Source organism: Mobula birostris, chromosome 10 (genome assembly GCF_030028105.1).
Source record: "Mobula birostris isolate sMobBir1 chromosome 10, sMobBir1.hap1, whole genome shotgun sequence".
In the NCBI taxonomy this organism is placed as follows: Eukaryota; Metazoa; Chordata; class Chondrichthyes; order Myliobatiformes; family Myliobatidae; genus Mobula; species Mobula birostris.
In genome coordinates, this window is record NC_092379.1 from 180,029 (window position 1) to 206,164 (window position 26,136).

Sequence of the window (26,136 nt, forward strand, 5' to 3'; positions counted from 1 at the left end):
AGGAGGAATTGCTTTTCCCAGAGTGGTGAATCTGTGGAATTCTTTGCCTAATGAAGCAATGGAGGCTACCTCAGTAACTATACTTAAGACAAGATTGGATAGATTTTTGCATGGTAGCTGGTAGGGAAATTAGGGGTTATGGGGAAAAGGCAGGTAGGTGAAGATAGGTCCATGGCCAGATCAGCCATGATCTTATTGAATGACGGAACAGGCTCGACAGGCTAGATGATCTACTCCTACTCCTGTTCATATTTCTTAGGTTCTTAAATTTCAGAATACGCCGGCCGCGACTAGGCGACCAAATGCGCATGTGTAAGGGTCACGGGTAGTTTCGGATATTGCGCATGCGCGCAGCGGACGAAGGCGCTGGGAACTCGGCACTGGGGCTGCGGAGGAAGATTTAATCGGCATCCGAACCACGACTGATGGACAATTACTGTAAGCTCTGTTACAATTACTGTAAGCGAGACAGTCCCGGTCCTTTCCGTCTCTTAGCCCCACAATTCGTACCCGGATCCCGGGAGCTTTCTGTACTGAGGTGGCGCCATTTCTGAAGCGCATGCGCTTAGTTGAGTGTGTGTGTAAGATAGATGCCTGTCTCGTTCGTTGGGCCTTCTGGGTAATGAGTCTGCCATGGTTCACACTATCAGCCATTTCACCGCCAGTCGAAGGTGTGTATTTGGAATCGCAGGGGCAGGAAATAAGAGCAGGAGGATCTCTCAGACACTGCCGAACTCCAGCTATCTAAATCTAAAGATCAGGAACTCATAATGGAAATCGTCCCCAGGCTTTCTTGTTTAATTTCCAAATCACTAATAGACCCGATTTTGAAATGTTTTTAATTGCTCACGGTGTTTCAGAGTGTTAGACAATCATAGGCTTTAACTTAGTCACCTTTAGCAAGCGAGTTAACCGGTTCTTTGCAGCCTTGAACCCAGATGCATGTTTCTCTTCTTGGGAGATGAAAGTACGAGAAGGCATTCTTTTCTAAAATAGGCCTGTTTCATCCACATTGAAGACAAGCTCGGGAGGATAATCGTCCTTTTCAATTATGGCCTTCAGCGTTACAGGAAAATCCTGGGCTGCCTTGCTGTCTGCACGAACCGCTTTATCAGAGATACGTATGCTATAGAGGTCACTGCAGCTTTTAAATCTATCAAACCAACTTCTGCTGGCTGTGAATGTTACCGACCTATCTTCTTCTTGAAAATGATTGAAGATGCTTCTTGTCTTTTCCATTATCATCAGCTGGCTTAGGGGCATTTTTCGATGTGTTTGGTCATCCACCCATATATTGCGTCTATTTTCCATTTTTTCCAGCAAATGGCTCCTTGAATGAGTCACCTTGATTGATGATAACTTTGAGGTGATAGTTGCAGAAGCTTTTATCTTTGCATTTTTTATAATTGTTCAGATCGTCGATGTAGCAAATTTCAAAGAGGTGCCAACATCAACCTGACACTCACCAGCTTCCAAACGCCGTATCACTTGCTGTTTCACATCCATGCTAATGCTTTTCCTAGACATGTTAGATGTGCTACCCTCACTGGAAGTTGCTAGCCGTTTTCCAGACATTATGGGTGAAAAAAAATTGAATAAATTGGTGAGGGAGCAGTAACATTTACACACGTGGGAAAGGCAGAACGTAACTAATCCATGATTGGCTGTGAGTGGCTCAGAGTTTATGTAAAGCACTCTCATTGGCTGATTGAATGTTTACTGCAATGGCAGCTGCTCTTGAGAAATTTTAAGCGTTGCTTAGAATGGATTTTTGTCATTTAAAAAAAATTTAAATAAAGAGTTGAATAACCGTGTTTTAATAAATCAGTCTATGCGGGGTCTGATTGTACATTTATATGATGGATCCAGGACAGGTCCTTTGAGATAGCGCTACCCAGAAATTTAAAGTTACTGACCCTCTCCATCTTCGATCCTATGATGAGAACTGACTCATGGACCTCTGTTTCCCTCTCCTGAAATCTACAGTTAGCTGCTTGGTCTTGCTGACATTGAGTGAGAGATTGTTGTTATGACACCACTCAGCTAAGTTTTCACTCTCCCTCCAAAATATGCTGATTTGTCACCACCTTTGTACCTTTGATACAGTCCATAGCAGTGGATGCCATCAGCAGACTTGAATATCGTGTTGGAGCTGCATTTAGCCACAGTCATTGGTGTAAAGTGAGTAGAGCAGGGGGCTAAGCACACAGCCCTGTGATACACCTATGCTGATAGAGCTTGTAGAGGAGATGTTTTTGCCAATCCAAATTGACTGGGGTCTACAAGTGAGGAAATCTAGGGTCCAGTTGTACTAGAGGGTATTGAAGCTCAGATCTTGAAGTTTACTGATTAGTTTTGAGAGAATGATTGTATTAAATGCTGAGTTATTATCAATAAAGAGCATCCTGATGTACGCATCTTTGCTGTCCAGATGTTTCAGGGTTGTGTGAAGAGCCCATGAGATTGCATCTGCTCTGGACCTGTTGCTGTGGTAGGAACAAAAGCATCCTTCCAGGTCCCCTCATTTGGAGAAATCAAATGTCTTGAGAAGCGGGTTTCTTGGGTAAATAGATGTAGGAACTGCAAGGATTTGTTTCATTTTTCCTGTTGTTTGTTTGTTTATTTATTGGTTTATGCATTTGGACTGCAAAAGTCTTCTTTTCTCTCTTTGAGTGTTTGACTGACTTCTCTGCTGTGTCTGTGTCTCTGTGTACTTTCCCCAGGTTAGTGGCCCACAGATCATTACAATGTATCCACTTTTGGTGTAGCTTGAAGGTGTTGCCTAACAACACTGGCCCTGTCTCTGCTCATGGTGCATATAATTAGCAAACTAGCATAGGTAGTTTGGGTTGATAAATATCTGGATATTTTTCATAAATATATGCGAACAAGAACAGCTTGGCTGTAGCACCCATTCATCGACGATCAACCACTTCTGACACCATGTTGTGTTTGTTATTGAGGGATAGTGCAGAGCACACCAGGACACCAGCATGCAGGGTACTCAACAGATCTTTATTGATAACCCTGCTTGTACAGTATGCTTTATTGAGGCCAACTGAGTGGCACAGGAATAACACTATTAACTACCACTACACTGGCATCAGTCCAGATGAATATACAATTGGCAAATAATACACTTTTTTGTGGAACATGTAACCTTCTATAGAGCCTTCGACCATTATGAGGCCACTCATCAGTAGTATTCCAACACCAATCATTTCCAAATACTTGGAAAGAAGAACAGCATGAGCAGTTTCCATAGTTATCTAATTATCTGATATCGAAAGTTCAAAGATCCAATTTAATGTCAGAGAAATGTATACAATATACATCCTGAAATGCTTTTTCTTCACAAACATCCACGAAAACAGAGAAGTGCTCCAAAGAATGAACGACAGTTAAACGTGAGAACCCCAAAGTCCCCCGCCCAGCTCCCCCCGCGTGTAAGCGGCAGTAGGCAATGATCCCCCCCCTCCCCCCCACCAGCAAAAATAGGCACATTGGTACTGTCACCGAGCCCAAGCATGTGCTAAGCAATAGCAAAGACACAGACCAAAGTTACCCCAAAGGCTTCGCATTTCATCTGACATTCGACAAACCACAGGTTCTTTCTCTCCCTAATAAGGGAGAGGGAAGTGTCCCCCCATTTTTGCGGCGATCAGGAGACATAACAACAACCCCCTGGTTTACGATGTTAAAAGTCTGTTTCGTCGCTTTTTTTGAGCTCTGTGTCCAACAATCGCAAAGACCTTGGGTCTTCGGGTCCACAGTGAAAGATGTTCCGGCCTCCCCGATGACACACAAGTCTGCTGCCATGACACCGACCCTTGATCCGCCCGTCTCCAGAGGCCTGAGATCTTGGGCTTCCAAACACGAGTGAAACTCTCAGGCGAAACCCTGGGCATGTCGAATAATGGTCAGTTGTGGAACCCCAAGAATGGGTCCCATTCCCGCAAAGAACTGAAGCCTGCATGTAACTCCAGGTCAGGGCCTTCAAAGGAACCCTGAAAAGGAAAAATAAAGATAATAACGGTGGAAATAGAGCTGTTTCCTAAGATGCAAGCAAAGGAGTCACCGTTAGGCACCATTAACCCTCCTAAGCTCCTCCAAATCCAGGGTCTCTAACCTATGCTTTATTTTCACAACATCTGGTGACGAATGTATCTGTTGCTCTCTTCCATTGTTTCTGGCTTGGCTGAAGTGATTGCAAGGATCGCCTTGTCTTAAACCTCCCTTCTTGATGCTGAGTATGAAGTGAACTACTCTTAAGCTTCAGTTGCCCAACTTACTGAGGGGTCAACCGCTCCTTCATCCTCATCATTGTTGATTACCTGAAAGGTAAATCTTAAGAGTATCATCATCTCCATCCAGAGCATCCCATTGACAATGTGCCTTATGGACCTCAGCTACTAAAGAACATTGACTATCTCCAAGGGGTTTAAGTTGGTTAATATGATACCAACCCAACTTATTTGGAACAGTTTGTTTTTGATAGACTGGCACCGGCCCTACAAATCTCAGAGGTGTATAAGGGCCCAGCTGATCTACTGAGATCAGAACCTTCTATCCCATTTCCAACTCCCTAGGTTTTGTTTGCACATCAAGATAAGCTTTACTCTGGTGTTCCTTCTCTCCCATATTATGGGCTGTGACATAATGGGCCTTAATAGTGTCAATTAATTGCTGCACCCATTTGTTGTTTACAATACATCTGCTGTTGTGGGCTTGTATTGTTGACTGGTCACTCTCCGCTTCATCATTGCCTCATACAATGAAAGCCTGCATTTCCCTGCACTCACACAGATGGCACGTTTTCGGCACTCTTGTCCGTCTGACAGAAGAAAGAAGAAGTAAATTCACTGGCTTACAATGACAGGACCATTGGCACTTAGAGTCACAGATTTACACCCATCCACTCCTTCTTCACTACCCTGTCTACATGTTACCATTTTCAGGGAACTCTGTACTTGTACCCCTCGGTCTCTCTGTTTTACAACTCTCCCTGGGCTTTGTCATTCACTCTGAATGTTCAGCTTTGGTTTAACTTCCCAAGATCTATCACATCGTACTTGTCCTGTTAAGTTCCACCTGCCATCCTTTGGCCCACTTTCACAGCCCGTCTCCATCCCATCTTAGACAACTGTAACTTTCACCACACACCAGTCTTGGTGTCATCCACAATCTCACTAATTATTTGACCTACTTTCTCCTCCAAATCACTAACACTCATGACACACACCAATTTACTACAAGTTGACAAGACCATTGACCCTTCCAGATTCAGCTGGATTGAGACACTGCAGTTGAACAATGGGCACCATCTTCAGCCAGGTCCAAGGCCTGGATCTGACATCACTGAAGGGTCTTTGTTGACATCACCCCGAGAGCAGCTCAGAAAGACAGAAAGAGGCGATAGTAGAGCTCAGGTCAAACAAAACAAACAGCAGGTAATGTATCAGATGCAGCAAGTCTCCATTCCATGTGAAAGAGCCCTGTCCAGCAAACAAAGTGAAATGCCACCAGTGCAATAGAGTTTGTCATTATGAAAGCCAGCGTCACTCAAAAACAGTTCTTCAGGAGGTCAAAGAACATCATGATTCAGACGAAGGGAGGGTTTTCCTTGGAGCTGTATATGAGGCTGATGTACTATGGTTCAGTTCATGTTGGAAGGTGCCCAGAAGGTGTTGCTCCTCCACCCTGAGGGTGGCCTCATCAATTATGGGACTGCTTTGACAAGCACCTTCACACCATCCTCCACAAGTGGGACTTCCGGTGGTCAAATATTTTAATTCCAATTCTCATTTCCATTCCAATTTGTCGATCCACGGCCTCCTCTTGTGTCAAGATGAGGCCGCCCTCGGTAGAGGAACAACACCTTATATTCTGTCTGGGCACCATCCAACCTGATGGCATAAATATTGATTTCTCCTTCCAGTAAACAAATTCCCCTCTTCCACTTTTCCCCACTCTGAGTTTTTACTTTTCACCTGAGGCATAGGGCATGCTTGGGGAAATGGGAACGAATGGATCTTCCAAAATAAACCACCTCACACTTATCTGGGTTGAACCCCATCTGCCACTTTTCAGTCTAGTTTTGCATCCTCTCAATGTCCCACTGTAACCTCTGAGAGCCCTCCACACTATCCACAACATCCCCAACCTTTGTGTCATCAGCAAATTTACTAACCTATCTCTCCACTTCCTCATCCAGGTCATTTATAAAAATCACAAAGGGGTCCCAGAACAGATCCCTGAGGCACAGCATTGATCACTGACCTCCATGCAGAATATGACCCGTCTACAACCACTCTTTGCCTTCTGTGGGCAAGCCAGTTCTGGATCCACAAAGCAAGGTCCCCATAGATCCCATGCCGTCTTACTTTCTCAATAAGCCTTGCATGGGGTACCTTATCAAATGCTTTGTTGAAATCCATATACACTACATCTGTTGTTGTTCGTCCTTCATAGTCGAAGATGACCATGGCTTCAAAGTCAAATGGGAGATTGGTGGCTGTGGGTCCGGAGGTGACTGATGAGGCCAATCCGGGCCCTGAAGGCTCGCCCACATGTGGGACACAAGTGGGTGGGTGCTGTCGTGGCAGTGGATGCTGCTCAGGCCTTGCTCACAGCACGCTTTCGTTGTGCCTCGATGATGCGCCTGACTTCAGCTGCACGGGCTCCTGTGGTGATCTTGCTGCGCCAAGCTAGACGGTCGAGGGCAAGCGTCTCCCACGTGTTGATGTCGATACCCAGGCCTTTGAGGGACACTTTCAGGCAGTCTTTGTAACGTTTCTTCTGCCCCCCCCCCCCCCCCCAACTGAGCGCTTGCCCTGACACAGTTCTCTGTACAGCAGCTGCTTAGGCAATCGGCTGTCGGCATTCTGACCACATGTCCAGCCCACCTGGCTTGGGCTTTCAGCAGGAGGGTGTAGACACTACATCTACTGCTCTATCTTCATCAATATGTTTAGTCACATCCTCAATAAATTCAATCAGGCTTGTAAGGCACGACCAGCCTTTGACAAAGCCATGCTGACTGTTCCTAATCATATTACGCCTCTCCAAATGTTCATAAATCCTGCCTGTCAAGATCTTCTCCATCAACTTACCAACCACTGAAGTAAGACTCACTGGTCTATAATTTCCTGGGCTATCTCTACCCCCTTTCTTGAATAGGGGAACAAGATCTGCAACCCTCCAATCCTCCAGAACCTCTCCCGCCCCCATTGATGATGCAAAGATCATTGTCAGAGGCTCAGCAATCTCCTCCCTGACCTCCCACAGTAGCCTGGGTTACATTTCGTCCAGTCCCAGAGACTTATCCAACTTAATGCTTTCCAAAAGCTCCAGCACATCCTCTTTCTTAATGTCTATATGGTCAAGCTTTTCAATCTTCTGTAAGTCAACCCTACAATCACCAAATCCTTTTCCGTAGTGAATACCGAAGCAAAGTATACATTAAGTATCTCTGCTATCTCCTCCAGTTCTATACACACTTTTCCACTGTCACACTTGATTGGTCCTATTCTCTCATGTCTTATCCTCTTGCTCTTCACATACTTGTAGAATGCCTTGGGGTGCCTTTAATCCTGCTCACCAAGGCCTTCTCATGACCCCTTATGGTTCTCCTCATTTCATTCTTAAGCTCCTTCCTGCTAGCCTTATAATCTTCTAGATCTCTATCATTACCCAGTTTTTTGAATCTTTTGTAAGCTTTTCTTTTCTTCTTGACTAGATTTTCAACATCTTTTGTACACCAAGGTTCCTGTACCCTACCATCCTTTCCCTGTCTCATTGGAACGTACCTATGCAGAATGCCACTCAAATATCCCCTGAACATTTGCCACATTTCTGCCGTACATTTCCCTGAGAATATCTGTTCCCAATTTATGATTCCAAGTTCCTGCCTGATGGGGTACTAGCCTACAAAGTACCCAGGACATCTTTGAGGAGCGGTGTCTCAGAAAGGCAGCATCCATTATTGAAGACCTCCAGCACCCAGGGCATGCCATTTTCTCACTGTTACCATCAGGTAGGAGATACAGAAGCCTGAAGGCACACACTCAGCGATTCAGGAACAGCTTCTTCCCCTCTGCCATCCAATTCCTAAATGGACTTTGAAGCTTTGGACACTACCTCACTTTTTTTAATATACAGTATTTCTGTTTTTGCACATTTTTAGATAATGTATTCAATATATGTAATTGATTTTCTTGTTTGTTTATTATTATACTTTATTTTTTTTTCTCTCTGCTAAATTATGTATTGCATTGAACTGCTGCTACTAAGTTAACAAATTTCACGTTTCATGCCGGTGATAATAAACCTGATTCTGATTCTGAATTAAACGCTTTCCTAACTTGTCTGTTCCTATCCCTCTCCAATGCTATAGTAAAGGAGATAGAATTGTGATCACTATCTCCAAAATGCTTTCCCACTGAGAGATCTGACACCTGACCAGGTTCATTTCCCAATACCAGATCAAGTACAGCCTCTCCTCTTGCAGGCTTATCTACATGTTGTGTCAGGAAACCTTCCTGAACAAACCTAACAAACTCCATCACATCTAAATCCCTTGCTTCCAGGAGATGCCAATCAATATTTGGGAAATTAAAATCTCCCACCATGACAACCCTGTTATTATTACACCTTTCCAGAATCTGTCTCCCTATCTGCTCCTCGATGTCCCTGTTACTATTGGGTGCTCTATAAAAAACAACCAATAAGAGTTATTGACCCGCTGCTGTTTCTAACAGAGACTCAGTAGACAATCCCTCCATGTCTTTCTCCTTTTCTGAAGCCGTGACACTATCTCTGATCAGCAGTGCCCTGCCCCCACCTCTTTTGCCTCCCTCCCTGTCCTCTCTGAAACATCTAAAGCCTGGCACTTGAAGTAACCATTCCAGCCCCTAAGCCATTCAAGTCTGTAATGGCCATAACATCATAGCTCCAAGTACTGATCCATGCTGTAAACTCATCTGCTGTGTTCATGATGCTTATTGCATTAAAATAGACATATCTCAAACCATCAGTCTGAACGTATTCCTTCTCTATCACCTGCCTATCCACCCTCTCACACTGTCTCCAAACTTTCTCTATTCGTGAGCCAACCGCCCCTTCCTCCGTCTCTTCAGTTCGATTCCCACCCCCCCAGCGATTCTAGTTTAAACTCTCCCCAGTAGCCTTAGCAAACCTCGCTGCCAGGATATTGGTCCTCCTTGGATTCAAGTGCAGCCCGTCCTTTTTGTACAGGTCGCACTTGGCCCAAAAGAGGTCCCAATGATCCAGAAATCTGAATCCCTACCCCTTGCTCCAATCCCTCAGCCATGCATTTATCCTCCACCACACTCTTTTCCTATACTCACTGTCGCATGGCACAGGCAGTAATCTCGATATTACTACCTTTGAGGTCCTGCTTCTCAGCTTCCTTCCAAACTCCCTGTAGTCTGTTTTCAGGACCTCCTCCCTTTTCCTACCTATGTCGTTGGTACCAATATATACCACGACCTGTGGCTGTTCACCTTTCCACTTCAGGATATTGTGTACGCAATCAGAAACATCCCGGACCCTGGCACCTGGAAGGCAAGCTACCATTCGTGTTTCTTTCCTGTATCCACAGAATCGCCTGTCTGACCCCCTAACCGTAGAGTCCCCTATTACTGCTGCCATCCTCTTCCTTTCCTTACCCTTCTGAGCCACAGGGCCGGACTGTGTGCCAGAGGCACAGCCACTGTTGCTTCCCGCAGGTAAGCCATCCTGCCCAACAGTACTCAAACAGGAGTACTTATTGTTAAGGGACACACACGCGGTACTCTCTAGTATCTGACTCTTGCCCTTCCCTCGCCTGACTGTGACCCACTTATCTGTCTCCCGAGGCCCTGGTGTGACTACCTGCCTATAGCTCCTCTCTATCACCTCCTCACCCTCCTTGACCAGACAAAGGTCATCGAGCTGCATCTCCAGTTCCCTAATATGGTCCCTAAGGAACTGCAGCTCAACGCACCTGGTGCAGATGTGGCCGTCCAGGAGGCTGGGAGTCTCCTGGACTTCCCACATCTGACAACCAGTACAGAACACCAGCCTCACAGACATACTTCCTGTTTCTATTCCTCACAGGTAACTTACCTCCCCTCAACCCGTTATCACCGAAGCCCGAATGAGCCAAAGCCCTACCACTCTGTCGATGACTGCTCTTTTTTGTACCATTCCCTCTGGATATATAATGATATCAAACACTTTTGTCCTGGGTAACAAGTGAGTTGTAGTTTTCACATCACAAATACGCCACACTCCAATGAGAAAGACTATTGCCCTCCCATTCATATTCATTGGCAGTGCCATCGTTGGGGTCACCACCATCAATCACCTGAAGGGGGAGGTGTCAGAATAATTAGAAAGTGGCCACAATCAGTCGTGTGCTTTTTGTAGCCCTGTGGGACATGACCAGAACTTGAAATAATACTAATTGAGAGAGACAAACTGATCCGTTCTGATGCAGACAGGAAGAACGTCAGAGAACTTGATAGTCAGTCTGGATGCCTGATCTGTGCCCAGTTAGATCACGTTGTTTCTCCAACATGGGTTGAACCTCACTGCAATGTCAGAGCTCACTATGAAAATTAAAATGATCTCATCTGAAATGCTGCCCTTCACCCATTGATGTCTTTTATAAATCTTTTTACAGGTGACAAATGACAAAGAACAGGAATCCTAAACACAACAACATGTCAGTTTTACTGTCTCTGTCCAGATATTTAAGGAGTGACCAGATATTTCCTTTGTACCACAAAGTTGTTGATCCTTGGAGATGAAGAAGTATCTCATCCCAGCTCAAAACATGTTGTGTGTCTGAAATTAAATACTCTGTTGTAACTCAGTGAAACCCACTGGAACTGGGATGCTGAGGCTGTTTGTTCACTGGAGATCAGTTCTTCAACTGCATCAATTGTTTGAAGGATTTCACGTTGTCTGACATCTCATTCCCTCACATGGGAAGGGATTTTCTCATTTAGCCAACCTGCAGGCAAACCAGTGAGTTCACAGTGGGGAGTGCCCATTCATCTGTACTCTGTATGGGACAGGATTTATTCAGTCATCTAGCTTGAAAGCACGTCAGAAAATTCACAGCAGTGAGAGTCCATTCACTTGTTCTATGTGTGGGAAGAGGGTTACTCACTCAGCCCACTCACAGACATACCAATGAGTCACTCAGTTTACACTGGGGAGAAACCATTTACCTGCTCAGAATGTGGGAAGGGGTTTGCTAAACCATCTGAGCTGAAGGTACATCAGCGAATTCACACTGGGGAGAGACCGTTCATCTGCTCAGACTGTGGGAAGAGGTTTACGCAGCCATCTCAACTGAAGGTACATCAGCGAATTCACTCTGGGGAGAGGCCATTCATCTGCTCAGACTGTAAGAAAGGATTCAGACATTCATCCAGTTTACAGAGACACCAGCAAGTTCACACTGGGGAGAGGCCATTCACCTGTTCCGTTTGTGGGAAGGGATTCATTCGATCATCTGACCTACTGGCACACCAATCATTTCACACTGGGGAGTGGCCATTCACCTGCTCAGACTGTGGGAAGGGATTCACTTGGTCATCACACCTGCTGGCACACCAGTCAATTCACACTGGCGAATGGCCGTTTACCTGCTCAGATTGTGGGAAGAGATTCATTCATTCATCTCGTCTAAAGGAGCACCAGCGAGTTCACACTGGGGAGAGGCCATTCACCTGCTTAGAGTGTGGGAAAAGGTTCAGTCACTCATCCAGTCTGAAGAAACATCGGCGAGTTCACACTACAGGTTGGCCATTCAATTGCTTAGACTGTCAGAAGGGGTTTACTCAATCATCTGACCTGCTGGCACACCAGTCAGTTCACATTGCAGAGAGGCTGTTCACTTGTTCCGTTTGTAGGAAGGGATTCATTCGATCATCTGACGTAATGGTACACCAGTCAGTCGACACTGGGGAGATGCCATTCACCTGCTCAGACTGTGGGAAGAGGTTCACTTAGTCACCCCGCCATGTAAGGCACTATGGAGTTCACAGTGGTAAAAAAGTTTAAATAAGATGCATGCTGGATATTTAACCTTCACAGTTGCTGAATCCAAAGGCAAGTTCAAAAGTGACTGTTGGTGTTGAGCTCTGCAATTATTGCTGCTGTTCATCAAACCCGGTTCTGCACCCTGGTCACTGGGCATGGGAGGAGTTTCTTCTGCTGATGGTTCACCTTTAATGGGACTGGAGTTTAATATTTTGAATCTGTGACCAATAAATTTTAAACTCTGCATTGGGATGAATGAGACTAGTAGTTAACCACATTACTCTCTGCTCATTTCAATGTTATGGGTCATTTCCTCTGCTTCTAAAGGACTGTGCATCACACTGCTGGGTTGTTAGAATACACCACTTTCCTCCAAACTCTGAAAACAGAATGGGGAACTATGAGTTGGATGTTCAGTGAAGCAGGGTTGGAAACCAGAGATGGGTCAGCATAGGTAGAGTTTGTGGATCTGGACAGTGGTATGAGTGAGAGCATGTGACAATGTGCAAGGAAACCGAGCAAGGGGGAGTGACAATGAATGACAGAGTATCAACATTTGGATTCTGATTATTTGTGCTCTGGCTTCTTCCTCCTTCCTTTCCAGTCCAGATGAAGGGTCTTGACCCGAAGCTACAGCAATTTATTTCCCTTCATAGATATTACCTGACCTGCTGAGGTCCAACACTTTGTGTATGTTGCTCTAAGTTTCCAGCATCTGCGGAATCTCATGTTTATGATTCTCCAAGTATTGTTTCAGTAGTGTCCTAAACAACTGCACCGTAATCTCCAAACCTTTATACTCAATGCCTTGATTTATGCAGGTGAATGCACCAAAAGCCTTCTTCACCACCCTGTCAAACGTTCACTCCAGCTTCAGTAAGCCATGCATGTGCTCTCCAAGGCTTCACTGTTCTGTAACTGCATTACAGTTCTCTGAATGTCCAACCTGAATTTGACTTTGCAAAAAGCAACATCCTAGACTTACCCTAAGTAAACTCCACTTGTCATTTCTCATCCCATGTTCTCAGCAGATCAAGATTGCCGTGTAGTTTACTTTGTTCACTGCCCACTATACTGCTTATTTCAGTGTCTTTGCAAACTTACTAACCTTGCCTTGTACATTCTCATTTGAATCATTGTTATAGATGACAAACAACAATGCGTTCAGCATCAATCTCCTTAGCACAGCACTGGTTACCGATCTCCAGTCAGAAAAATAACCTTCCAACGTCACCATCTGCTTTCTACCATCAAACCAATTGTGTATCAGATTAGTCAGCTATCCCTGGATTCCTTGTGATCTGTACTTCCAGAGCTGTCGACCAAAGGTAAAAGTGCATTTACTATCAATGTATCTATACCATATACAACCTTGAGATTCATCTCCTTACAAGCAATCACAAAACAAAGAAACCCAATAGAACCCAGTAAAAAAGAGAACCGTCAAACACCGAATCTACAGAAAAAAATACAAATCATGCAAACAAAAGTAAGCAAATAGCATTCAGAACTGAAGGTCATGGAAGTTCACTGAAGTCCACAGACATGAAGCCAGCAGCTGATGCAGGAGCCTGTTAGTTGCAGGCCACGGCCTTAGTTCAGTGCAGAGATAAGTAAAACTGAACACTGGCCTGTGCCTCACCTCCAACCTCAACCCTGTAACCTTTTCTATCTGGCCTGGTGCTTAAATTATCCATACCTCGGGTTATTCCCGCTGCCTCAACCCTTCCAATTCTGTCCACGGGTTGAGATTCTAAAGTGGAGTGTTAGGGAAATTAATTTGCTAAGGAAGTTCTATTACAGTTGGTCACTAATAAATTAGAAACTGACTTCGAAGTGACTAGAGAATACCTTTGTTCTCTGACGATTGCTAACGGTGTGATCATCAAGCCTTCCAAAGAACAATTTTATACATGCTTACAGAAAGTTATTTATATGTCAAAGTTAAAAAAAGTCAATCCTATTCATCTTATCAATTCCCACAAAAATGCCAGAAACAGTCTCTTTTCTGCCCACAGCACACAGAGATAGGTTGTCAGAACATCCTTGAAACTAAGGTAGATTATTGCAAGCATGCTGAGAACCTAGGCTGAATGGTGAGTCTTTATTTATAATATATAGAAGGTTCATTAAATCCTTAGATCCAGTAAGTCATTAAAGTACAAGGATATAATTTGTTTTATATGTTAGTACCTGACAGGTGAAGGAAATCTAGACATTTTTTTAATTGTCAGAAACTTGACAGCTCACAGGGACCTCCCCACACTTTATGACCTTCGCTGTCTCCATCTTGTTTACACAGCTGTGTTATGCACTAAGGCCAGCACTAGGCATATTGCTAATTAAAGAAAGATGCAGGGTGTTATAGGTATTTTAGCCCTTTATTCAGAATTTTCTTCCACCTGGAGAAAGGACAATTTTAATGGTATGAGGAAAAATCTGACAAGAGTGGATTGGAACAGGCAGTTTTCTTGCAAAGATGTACTGTACTTGGTAAGTGGAAGGCCCTCAAAAATGAATTTTTGAGATTACAAAGCTTGTCAGAACGATGAGGATAACAGGTTTAGGGAAGATTAGTTTTCAAGAGGTGTTGAGGCCCTGGTTAAGCAAAAAAGGTGTATCACTGGTATAGGTAGGTAGTAACAAAGGGTGTGTGTGGGGAGAATAAGAAATGCAAGAGATCACTTATGTAAGGGTTTCTCTTTTATGTTAACTGCTAAGGCTAATAAAATGGCTTCTCTGTAATGTTAACTGCTGAGGTAATGGGTTCCCTGTAGCAGCATGTTTGGGTTACAGGTAGAGATAACAGGACTTTGGAATTCATTTGCTAACCAATGGGCGAGATGTTATTCTTTCTTGTTTGTGTGAAAGCTGTTGGTTTTTGCGGGCTTTCAGCAGAAGGCATGAGGGGAATGAAGAGAGGAGACGCGACTTGAGGGGCCAGTGGGCTGCCCGACCCTCTGGGCTCCGGCGGAAGCTGAGGGTTGATGACGATCGAAGGAGGAATCAGCGAAGGAAAACCGTGAGCTCCAACGAATTGTGCACGAACTGATTAAATCAATTCTTGGTGCCTTTTATTTTATATTTTGTTTTCTACTAGTCTCGTAGTCCAAGTAAAAGTTATAAAATCTTACTTGTTTAACCGCATATTGTGTACTGTTCGTTATTTCAGGGTACTGATTTGACACAGGGGACACTTCACACATCATCCACCCAAACGGGAGTTCTAAAGTTTGGCCAGGCAGGGGGGTTACCACCCCTGAGATCGTGCCACAAGGCAAAGCAAGTGTTACACTTAAAATATCTAGAAGGCTAAACTAAGGCATGATGTTGCCTTGTTAGGGGATATGCCGGAGTGATAGTATACAGCAAATATTAATTTCAACAGCAACAGTCTTCAGACCTGAACATAGATTGTAGATGAGTTTAAAATGCAGTCTGGAACAGTGGTGTTCTTGGACGGCAGACTATTAGATTACAAACAAAGAAATACTCCATACACCTGAGATGTCTGCATATGCATGAATGCAGCCCAGAATCAGTGGCGATTATCATTCATTTTGGGTGTCTTGAGTGTTGGAGTGAAGATCAGGGTGTTCAAAAAGTAAATGTAATTCAAAGGAAGGATTGCGGATACATTATAACTGTAGGATAGTCCTGTGTTACCTTTGATTTTTAGCATATCAAAATATGTAGTATTGGGTTGGCAGGTCTCTTCTTCCAAGAGTGTCTTCAGTATGATGCCTGCTTCTTTTGCTGAATAAAGACTATTATATTCACCAGCTTCAGTGTCTCTTTGGGGACTTTGTTCACAGTTTCAACAACCCAAGCAGAAAAGGTGAATCCTAAGGGAAATTACAGCTATGTTAAGAGCAAAAGTGTTGCAAGGGACAAAATTTTTCCTCTGGAAGAGCAGATGGGTAATCCATGTGTGGAGCCAAAAGAGATTGGGAAGACCCTAAATAGGTTTTTTTTTGCATCTGTATTTACTCAGAAGATCAACAGAGAGTGTATGGAAGTCAGGCAAAATGGCATCAACTTCATGGAGCTTCTACTGATTACAGGGTGAAGGGTGTTTGCTGTGTTAAGGCAATTTAGGGTGTACAAATTCTTGGAGCATGACCATGTGTTCCCTTGGACCCTGTGGGAGGCAAGCACAAAAATGCAGTGGCAGAGATACTTAAATCAGGACAGAACAGACCATTTGGCCCACAGTGTTGTGCTGAGCCAGCTAAAAAGCAAATCAAAAATAGCCAAACACTAATCCCTCCTGCCTTCTTTGATTGGAGTACTGTATGGACGCCACAGAAGCGTTCCCGGATGACGCAAACATTGGTGGAGGGGTAGGTAGTGCCGAGGAAGCAATGCAAATTGCGGCAGGACTTAGACAAATTGGAAGAATAGACAAAAAGTGGAGAATGAAATACAATGTTGGGAAATGTATGATGATGTATTTTGTTAAAAGGAACAATAGTGCAGATTATTATCTAAACAGGGAGAAGGTTTAAACATCAGCAATGCAGAGGGACTCGGGAGTCCTCGTGCAAGACTCCCAGGTTAATTTACAGGTTGAGTTTGTGTTAAAGAATGCAAATGCAATGTTGGCATTTATTTCAAGGGGAATAGAATATAAAAACAGGAAGATAATGCTGAAGCTTTATAAGACACTAGCCTGGCCACACTTGGAGTATTGTCAACTGTTTTGGGCCCCATATCTCAGAAAAGATGTGTTGTAATTGGAGACAGTCTAGAGGAGGTTCACGAGGATGATTCTGGGAAGGCAAAGAATGGGTCATATTCTGCATGGAGGTCGGTGACCAGTGGTGTGCCTCAGGGATCTGTTCTGGGACCCCTTCTCTTCGTGATTTTTATAAGTGACCTGGACGAGGAAGTGAAGGGATGGGTTAGTAAATTTGCTGATGACACAAAGGTTGGGGGTGTTGGGGATAGTGTGGAGGGCTGTCAGAGGTTACAGCGGGACATTGATAGGATGCAAAACTGGACTGAGAAGTGGCAGATGGAGTTCAACCCAGATAAGTGTAAGGTGGTTCGTTTTAGAAGGTCAAATATGATGCCAAAATATACGTAGTATTAATGGTAAAACTCTTGGCAGTGTGGAGGATCACAGGGATCTTGGGGTCTGAGTCCATAGGGCACTCAAAGCTGTTGTGCAGGTTGACTCTGTGGTTAAGAAGGCATACAGTGCATTGCATCAATCGTGGGATTAAATTTAAGAGCCAAGAGGTAATGTTGCAGCTATGTAGGACCCTGGTCAGACCCCACTTGGAGTATAGTTGTATCGAGGAGAGCATTCTGACAGGCTGCATCACTGCCTGGTATGGAGGGGCACAGGACCGAAAGAAGCTGCAGAAGATTGTAAATCCAGTCAGCTCCATCCTGGGCACTAGCGTACAAATTACCCAGGACATTTTTAGGGAGCAGTGTCTCAGAAAGGACCATTGTTAAGGACCTCCAGCAGCAGGCGGAAACGATAGGGTCTTTTAAGGGACTCCAGGATAGGTACGTGGAGCTTAGAAAAATAGAGAGCTATGGGTAACCCTAGGACATGTAAGGACATGTTCGGCACAGCTTTATGGGCCGACGGGCCTGTATTGTGCTGTAGGTTTTCTATGTTTCTATCATTCCAATCCATATTCTTCTTTCGGATCGTAAAACACAGATAATTCCTCTCTGTGCAGCAAGTTGTTTCTGCAAGTTTTATATCTGCTTTAAACACTTGTATGTTTTCCAGTGTTACTTTTCTTTTCATGCACTGACTTAAAGCAATACTGCATTGTTTACTCTTTTCATGTCGCTTTTCCCAATCCTGAAAAGCTAGCTATCTTACGTGCCTACGTCCTTTCTTGAAAGGATCTCTCTTTTCTAAGACAGTCTTCATTTGCCGAATCCTATCCCTATTAAAAGACCTATTCGCGGGGGTGGGGGGTGGGGAGTGGATGGTTGATCGGTAGTTTTAGTCCATTTCACCTAACTAGGTAATTCCTCCATTGGCCTTTCCCCGTAATTATTGCACATATGCCATGCCGGTGTTCCCTTCTGGTGGAACGACGCTGCCTGGCTCGTCGTTTCTCTTTCCTTGCTGCACTTAATGTATTACACAATCAATGCAATCTGTTCCTGAATCATGACAGCGCTCTGTAGGGTAATTGGCTACGCTTATTACCTTATCTGTTTCTTTGGTCTAATTCGCCTATTTTAACCATCAGCACTTTACGCGTCTTGGACGCCGGACGACCCATCAGTGTCCCCAACAGTCATCTCATGGTTCCCTGAATCCTGCGTCCCAGCCCCTGGGCCAATCGCAGTGTATAGGGCGGCAGCGAAACGGAAATCTGAAGTCCGACTCCAGGAGGGAATGTCCGAAGGAGCAAAAATAAAGTCACTTTCCGGCGATCGCTCCTCCCGGGGAATTTCCCTCCAGCAGGTCAGTCATAGGGAGCTCCCAGCGTCGCTACCGCATCGGGACAAGTAATCTCGGTGGAACCTCTGAAATCTGTCAAGTATCTCTCCACCAAGTCTCACAAAACACAATACCAACATTGAGTGGATCTTTATCAAATGCCTTTATTCTTTATTACTTGCAAGGGGAAAGTTTACCTCCGCTCCCACCAGGAAAGGCAGAGAACTTCCAACACACCGTTTACAAAACATTCATTTTATACGGAAGAACGAGACGAGTTGCCTATTCAGTCATCTGCGGTTGACTCGTCTCTGCTACTTTTTTTTGCACAATGTTCAGTCAACTAAATAAAATAACACAAAAACGCTATACTTATTCATTTATTTATTGAGGAAAATGATTACATGTATTTGTTGGAAAAAGTGAACCTTTGCTTTCAGTAACTGGTGTGGCTCCCTTGTACAGCAATAACTTCAACCAGACTGTTGATCAGTCCTGCACATCGGCTTGGAGGAACTTTAGGCCATTCCTCCTTACAAAACTGCTTCAACTCTGGGATGTTGTGGACCTTCTTGCATGAACTGCTTGATTCAGACTCTTCCACAATATTTCTATAGGATTATTATCAGGATTTTGACCCGGCCATTGCAAAACACGGATTTTCTTCTTTTTAAACCATTCTGTTGCTGATTTACTCCTGGCTTTCGGATCATTGTCTTGTTGCGTCATCCAACTTCTATTAAGCTTCAGGTGACAGACTGCTACCCTGACATTCTCCTGTAAAATGTCTGGATACAATTTTGAATTCATTATTCTCTCAACGATTGTAAACTGTCCAGGCCCTAAGGCAGCAAAGCTAACCCAAGCCATGGTGCTCCTTCCACCATGCTTCATAGTTGGGATGAGGTTTTGGTGTTGGTCTTGTCACGTACCCTGTGACGAGTATAAAGAACCAGCAGAGATGGAAAACACTTTGGAGTCCAGTATTGCTATAAACTAATAATATTTATTAGTAACTACACAATGCAATAATATAAATCAAACAGGTTAGCAATGATTATATATATAAGTATATCAGTAAGTGTGGAAATATATGTCTGAAAAACCAAGCTTCTTTAAGTCTAGGGGTAAAAAGATACAGTCTTACGATTATGAGTAAAGTTCAGTTCAGTTCGTGGTATTGAGTCGAGTAGTGATGGAGAGAGAGAGAGAGAGGGAGAGAGTTTTCAGGTGAGCTAACGCCGTCGATCTCCTTGTTGTCCTTTGAAATCCTTTAAAAGTCACTGACTGTGACTTTAACAAAGGAGACTGGTTTTCTGTGGTGGAGCTATCCCCCAGGCGAGGGTGGACACATGGACAATTCCCCACCAGTCAACCCCTTTCTTCTTTCCACTGCGAGAGCAACTGATTGATCCTCCAAAACCCACTTTTTCTACAGGCAGAACAATGCGCATTCAGTGTCCAAAACATGTATCTGAGGTCTATCATCTGACCTCTCATTTTATCTTCCCGTGCTGAGCATCAACTATCATTCAAATAATTCCTCCTTCCTCTCCGTGGGTAAGAAAATCACAAGCAGGTGAACTGTCCTTCAGAAGTATCAACACACTGCCAAAAATCATAATATTGAGTGTCCGTCAAATAACACCACCTTCGGTCACCATAGCAACTTACGAGCTGCTCAGTGCCATCTCTCTCTCCAACTCAGCAGAAATCCAAAAGTTACTTCCAGTGCCTTAAGGTGACAGTCCAACAGTTAGTCTTCGTATCTCTCTCTCTCTCTTCCAAAACAAGATATCGATGTTAAATAACTCTCTCTTTTCAAAAGCACAGTTAATAGGGGTAAACAAGCACAGTTCATAGGGGTAATTCAGGATCCCGTCACAGTCTGCAATGCCCTTCTCCAAGCATAGTAGTATGCATTTCTGCTAAAAAAGTTCAACTTGTGTCTCATCTGTCCACAGAACATTGTCCCAGAAGCGTTGTAGGACATCCAGGTGGCCTTTTGCAAACTTGAGACATGCAGCAATGTTTTTATGGAGAGCAGTGATTTCCTCTGCAGTGTCCTTTCATGAACACCACTTCTGTTCAGTGTTTCTCTTACAGTGGACACATGGACAGAGACTTTAGCAAGTATCTGCAGGACTTTTGCTGTTACCCTTGGGTTCTTTTTCACCTCCTTCAGCATTGCACGTTGTGTTCTTGGTGTGATCTTTGCTGGATGCCCACTCCTAGGGCGAGTAGCAACAACACTGAATTTCCTCCATCTATAAACAATTCAGACAATTTCTCTTACTGTGGACTGATGAACACTTAAGCCTTTAGAAATGCTTTTGTAGTCTTTTCCAGCTTCATGCATCTCTACAATTCTTCTTCTATGGTCCCCTGAAAGTTATTTTGATCGAGGCATGGTATACATAAACAGATCTTTCTCGAGAAGAGCAGGCTCTGTCGGTAACCTGACATTGTGTCTTTTTTACAGGGCGGGGCATCTCTACAACCCACACCTGAAATCTCAGTCTCATTGATTGGAACACCTGACTCCAAATACCTTTAGTAGAAGGCATTATCCCAGAGGTTCACATATTATCTCCAACAATACATGTAATATTGTATAATTTTTCTCAATAAAGTATAATATTTTATTGTGTTATTTATCTAACTGGGTTCTATTTATCTAGTTTTAGGACTTGTGTGAAGATCTGATCACATTTAGGTCATATTTATGCAGAAATAGAGAATATTCTACAGGGTTCACAAACTTTTTAGCACCAGTGTATATTGCAGCTTATTATCTTAGCACTCTGGAATTTGTAAAACTACATTTTGTCACTTCAAATCATTACAAAAAATAATATTTCCACAGATCTGTAGGATCAGACATTTCACACACTCTTCTGCTCTCCTCGGTACTGTGCGATACAGTATCAAGTTCCTCAGCCAGTTACCATTCTGTCCCTGAGTTAAATTCTGCCAAATATAAAGTAAGGCCATAAACACTCGAGATAACTAGCCTCAATCACATAACAAATACAGAGGGTTGCAACCCACCCCCTTGCTTGCACGTATGCAAAGACTCCACCGGGTCACGTCGATTAGTCACTGCACCTTCTTGTGTAGCCTCCTGTAAATCATCCAGTATCCCCTGGCCCTTGTTCCAATGGCAGGGCTGAGTGTAACACTGAAGTTAGACATAAAAGGGTTAACTTCCGTTCTTCTGCTTCATCTGAAACGTAAATTATCTTGTGCTGCTGAATGGGCTGGAAAGGTTCCCGAGGATAGTACAGTATTTTCGCAGCTATAGCACTGAATTGGGCCATATCAAAAGGGTAGAATACCACGTCACAAATGATCCCTCAGGCTCTGGTGTCTCCTGAACTCTCTCTGTTACCACCGGGCGCCACTGGGGCAGTGAATGTTGCAGATTTCACCCCGTCCACGGGGAGGAGGTCCATTTCCCCAATCATACTCACTATTATAGTGTGTCACCTCAAATGCTAAATCACCTCAATCTACATCACCATCATCGTCAGTTCTCGCACCAAATGCACATATCACTCTGCTCTGAGCTGAGAGTTGACTTTGCAGCTTTTTAATCTGTTTTAAACACTTGATATGATCGGCGCTGCCTTTCTTCTCAGCTGCCGGTTTCTGCAGGACATTCATAGCCCTCCGTAAATCCTGACACCGACTTTTCCATTTCACTAATTCTGTATTTGCCTGTTTACACTGCAGTTTTCTCCCTTTCTCTTGTTACCAATTCACACTGAGCCTGAACTGACTCAGGTGGATCCAAACCGCCTGACCCTGCTCCCTCAGAATTTCATTTTCTTTCCTCTCTCCAGCTCTTTTCTCTCTCGCTTAACTCTTCCTTACATTTACACAATTCCTCTACCAGTTTCTGTTTTTGCATTTTCCACAATGCATCCCGCCCCACCACACTCAACCTTTCATATCCACTTCTCATAGTCAGGCCATATATGATGGTGAAAGTAATCTCTCCAATTCTCTGACAACCCTGGGTTCTTCTTGTCCTTTCCTTTCCCCATTTCAATATCCTCATATAGTGGATGGTTCAACAAGAAACTAGGGTCCCAGACTTCCATTCTTTCTCTTTGAGCACAGCTGGGATGCCTAAATATCTTGACTATTCATCAACTGGACAAGCTTAGGAAACTCACTACATAACTCTGAATTAATCAAAGCTACCTGTTATTGTTGCTGCACAAACAACAGTGTAACTATGTTGACTCCAGGCCAACAATTTAAAACTGAATTCTACTGATCCCTCTGTATCAATACCCACTCAGACCTCTTCTCCAATTTATAACACTGAAACAGGGGATCGCCTGTTGGCCAAATGATCGATCCTTTCTTCTCCGAGTCCCTGGCATGGTGGTTCTTCTTTGTAATGGTTAGTCTCTACAATTATCACCCCTTTGCAGAGTTTAAAATAGAACTGATATATTTATCACAGATCCAGAACATTAAACCCCAGTCCCACTAAAGGTGAAAATCAGAAGAAACTCCTCTCCTACTCAGTGACCAGGGTGTAGAACTGGGTTTGATGTACAGCAGCAATAATTGCAAAGTTCAACTCCAAGTCACTTCTGGATTCAGAAAATGTGATGGTTAACTCTCTGGCATGCAGCTTATTTAAATTTTCTCCCCAGTGTGAAATTGGAAGTGTGCCAAAAGGTCGGATGCCTTACTGAATCTCTTCCCACAGTCTGAGCAAATGAATGGCCTCTCTCCAGTGTGAACTCGCTGGTGCGTCTGTAGGTTGGATGACTGACTGAATCCCTTCCCACATACTAAGCAGGTGAATGGCCTCTCTCCAGTGTGAATTCGCTGATGTACCTTCAGGTAAGATGACCGAGTAAATCCCTTCCCACATTCTGAGCAGGTGAACCTCATCTCCCCAGTGTGAACTCGCCGGTGCACCTGTAAGTGGGATGACTGACTAAATCCCTTCCCACACTCTGAACAGGTGAACGGTCTCTCCCCAGTGTGAACTCGCTGATGTACCTTCAGTTCAGATGACCAAGAGAATCCCTTCCCACAGTCTGAGCAGGTGAATGGCCACTCCCCAGTGTGAACTGACTGGTGTGCCAATAGTTCAGATGATCGAGTGAATCCCTTCCCACAGTCTGAGCATGTGAATGGTCTCTCCCCAGTGTGAATTCGCTGATGTATCTTCAGTTCAGATGACTGAGTGAATCCCTTCCCACAGTCTGGGCAGGAGAATGGCCTCTCTCCAGTGTGAATTCGCTGGTGCGTCTGTAGGAGTGATGAGTAGGTGAATCCCTTCCCACATACTGAACAGGTGAATGGCCTCTCCCCATTGTGAATTCGCTGGTGTGCCTTCAGTTCAGAACACTGAGTAAACCCCTTCCCACATTCTGGGCAGGTGAATAGCTTCCCCCCAGTGTGAACTCGCTGGTGCGTCTGTAGGTTGGATGACTGATTGAATCCCTTCCCACATTCTGAGCAGGTGAACGGCTTCTCCCCAGTGTGAATTCGCTGATGTACTTTCAGGTAAGATGACCGATTAAACCCCTTCCCACAGTCTGAGCAGGTGTACGGCATCTCTCCAGTGTGAACTCGCTGGTGCATTTGCAGGTGGGATGACTGAATGAATCCCTTCCCGCAGTCTGAGCAGGTGAATGGTCTCTCCCCAGTGTGTATTCGCTGGTGTCTCAGGAGGTGTGATGGGTGAGTGAATCCCTTCCCACAGGTTGAGCAGGTGAACAGCCTCTCCCCAGTGTGAATTCGCTGATGTACCTTCAGTTCAGATGACCGAGTGAATCCCTTCCCACAGTCTGAGCAGGTAAACGACCACTCCCCAGTGTGAACTGCCTGGTGTGCCAGTAGGTCAAATGACCGAGTGAATCCCTTCCCGCAGTCTGAGCAGGTGAACGGTCTCTCCCCAGTGTGAACTAGCTGGTGTGTCAGCAGGTGTGATGAGTGAGTGAATCCTTTCCCACAGTTTGAGCAGGTGAATGGCCTCTCCCCAGTGTGACTTCTCTGATGTACTTTCAGTTCAATTAACTGAGTAAACCCCTTCCCACAGTCTAAGCAGGTGAATGGCCTCTCTCCCGTGTGAATGCGCTGGTGGGTCTGGAGGTTGGATGACTGACTGAATCCCTTTCCACATACTGAGCAGGTGAATGGCCTCTCGCCAGTGTGAATTCGCTGATGTATCTTCAGGTAAGATGACCGGGTAAACTTCTTCCCACAGTCTGAGCAGGTGAATGGCATCTCTTCGTGTGAACCAAATGGTATGCTAGTAACTCAATCACCAAGTGAATCCCTTCCCACAGTCAGAGCAGGTGAATGGCCACTCCTCAGTGTGAATTCGCTGATGCATCTGTAGGCTGGATGAGTGAGTGAATTCCTTCCCACAGTTCTCTATCAATTCATCAAGTCAGATTATCAGACGTGGTGAATCCCTTGTATAATTAATACAGTCAAAGAACTGATCCCCAATGAACAAATGCTGGTGTGCTCTCAGCAGCCCCGATTTCACTGGATTTCACTGAATTACAACAGAAAACCTCAATTGGGAGACAAAGCACATTTTCAGCTGGGATGAGATACTTCTTCATCTTCAAGGATCACAGCTGATTTATTGGTGTCACAAAGGAAATACCTGGTCTCTCGTTAAATGCCTGGACAGAGACAGCAAAACTGAGGTGTCGTTGCGTTTGAGATTCCTGTACACTTTTTTTTTGCCGTTCCTAACCTGTAAAAAGATTTATGAAAGATATCAATGGGTGAAGGATAGCATTTCAGGAAGACAATTAGACCATAGTGTATCATTATCCACTTTGGCAGAAGAAATAAAAGCTTAAACTATTTTCTAAATAGAGAGAAAATTCAAGGAGACTTGGACTCTTCCGTAGGACTTGTAACCCACTGGTGAGGCCTTGCTTGGAGTATCATGTGCAGTTTTGGTCCCCTTATGTAAGAAAGGCTGTGCTGACATAAGAGAGGGTTCAAAGTAAGTTCATAAAAATGATTCTGGGATTGAAAGGCTTTTCATATGAGAGGCACTGGATGGCTTTGACCTACTGGAATTCAGAGGAATAAGTGGGGGATCTCACTGAAACCTACCGAATGTTGAAAGGCCCTGATAAAGTGGATGTGGAGAGGATGTTTCCTATGGTAAGGGAAACTAACATCAGAGCCTCAGAATAGAGGGACATCCATTTAGAATGGAAATGAGGAGGAATTTCTTTAGCCAGAGAGTGGTGAATCTGTGGAATTCGATGCTATAGTTGACTGTTCAAGCCACATCATTGGGCATATCTAAAGATGAGGTTGATAGATCATTGATTAGTCAGGGCAAGAAGGGATATGGGGAGAAGGCAGGAGACTGGTGATGAGACACAAAATGAATCAGCCATGATGAAATGGTTGGAGGTGGAGTTAGGATGGTGCTAAACGGTGACTCCTTTGCCTGCATCTTCAGAAACAGCTCTATTTCCATCGCTAATATCTTTATTTTTCCCTTTCAGGGTTCTTTTGAAGACCCTGACCTGGAATTACATGCAGACCGGTTCTTTGTGGGAATGGGACCCGTTCTCAGGGTTTCAGGATCAACCATTGTCGTTCGGCATGCCAAGGGGTTGGCCTAAGAGTCTGACTCGAATTCC

At 44.3% G+C, this 26,136-nt stretch overlaps 2 protein-coding genes across 2 annotated transcripts in view; one reads left to right on the forward strand and one right to left on the reverse strand.

The window, feature by feature from the left end:
- The window catches only part of LOC140204387 (uncharacterized), a 39,616-nt gene extending 24,427 nt beyond the window's left edge, over positions 1 to 15,189 (forward strand). The window contains exon 5 of the mRNA XM_072271117.1: positions 11,138 to 15,189. Within this exon, the coding sequence (XP_072127218.1) occupies positions 11,138 to 12,027 (890 nt within the window). The 3' untranslated portion in view covers positions 12,028 to 15,189. The remainder of the gene's footprint in view (positions 1 to 11,137) is intronic.
- Positions 1 to 26,136, reverse strand: part of LOC140203745 (uncharacterized) — a 94,240-nt gene that overhangs the window by 62,992 nt on the left and 5,112 nt on the right. The window contains exon 2 of the mRNA XM_072269781.1: positions 23,226 to 25,223. Coding sequence (XP_072125882.1) covers positions 23,226 to 24,739 — 1,514 coding nt within the window. The 5' untranslated portion in view covers positions 24,740 to 25,223. The remainder of the gene's footprint in view (positions 1 to 23,225; positions 25,224 to 26,136) is intronic.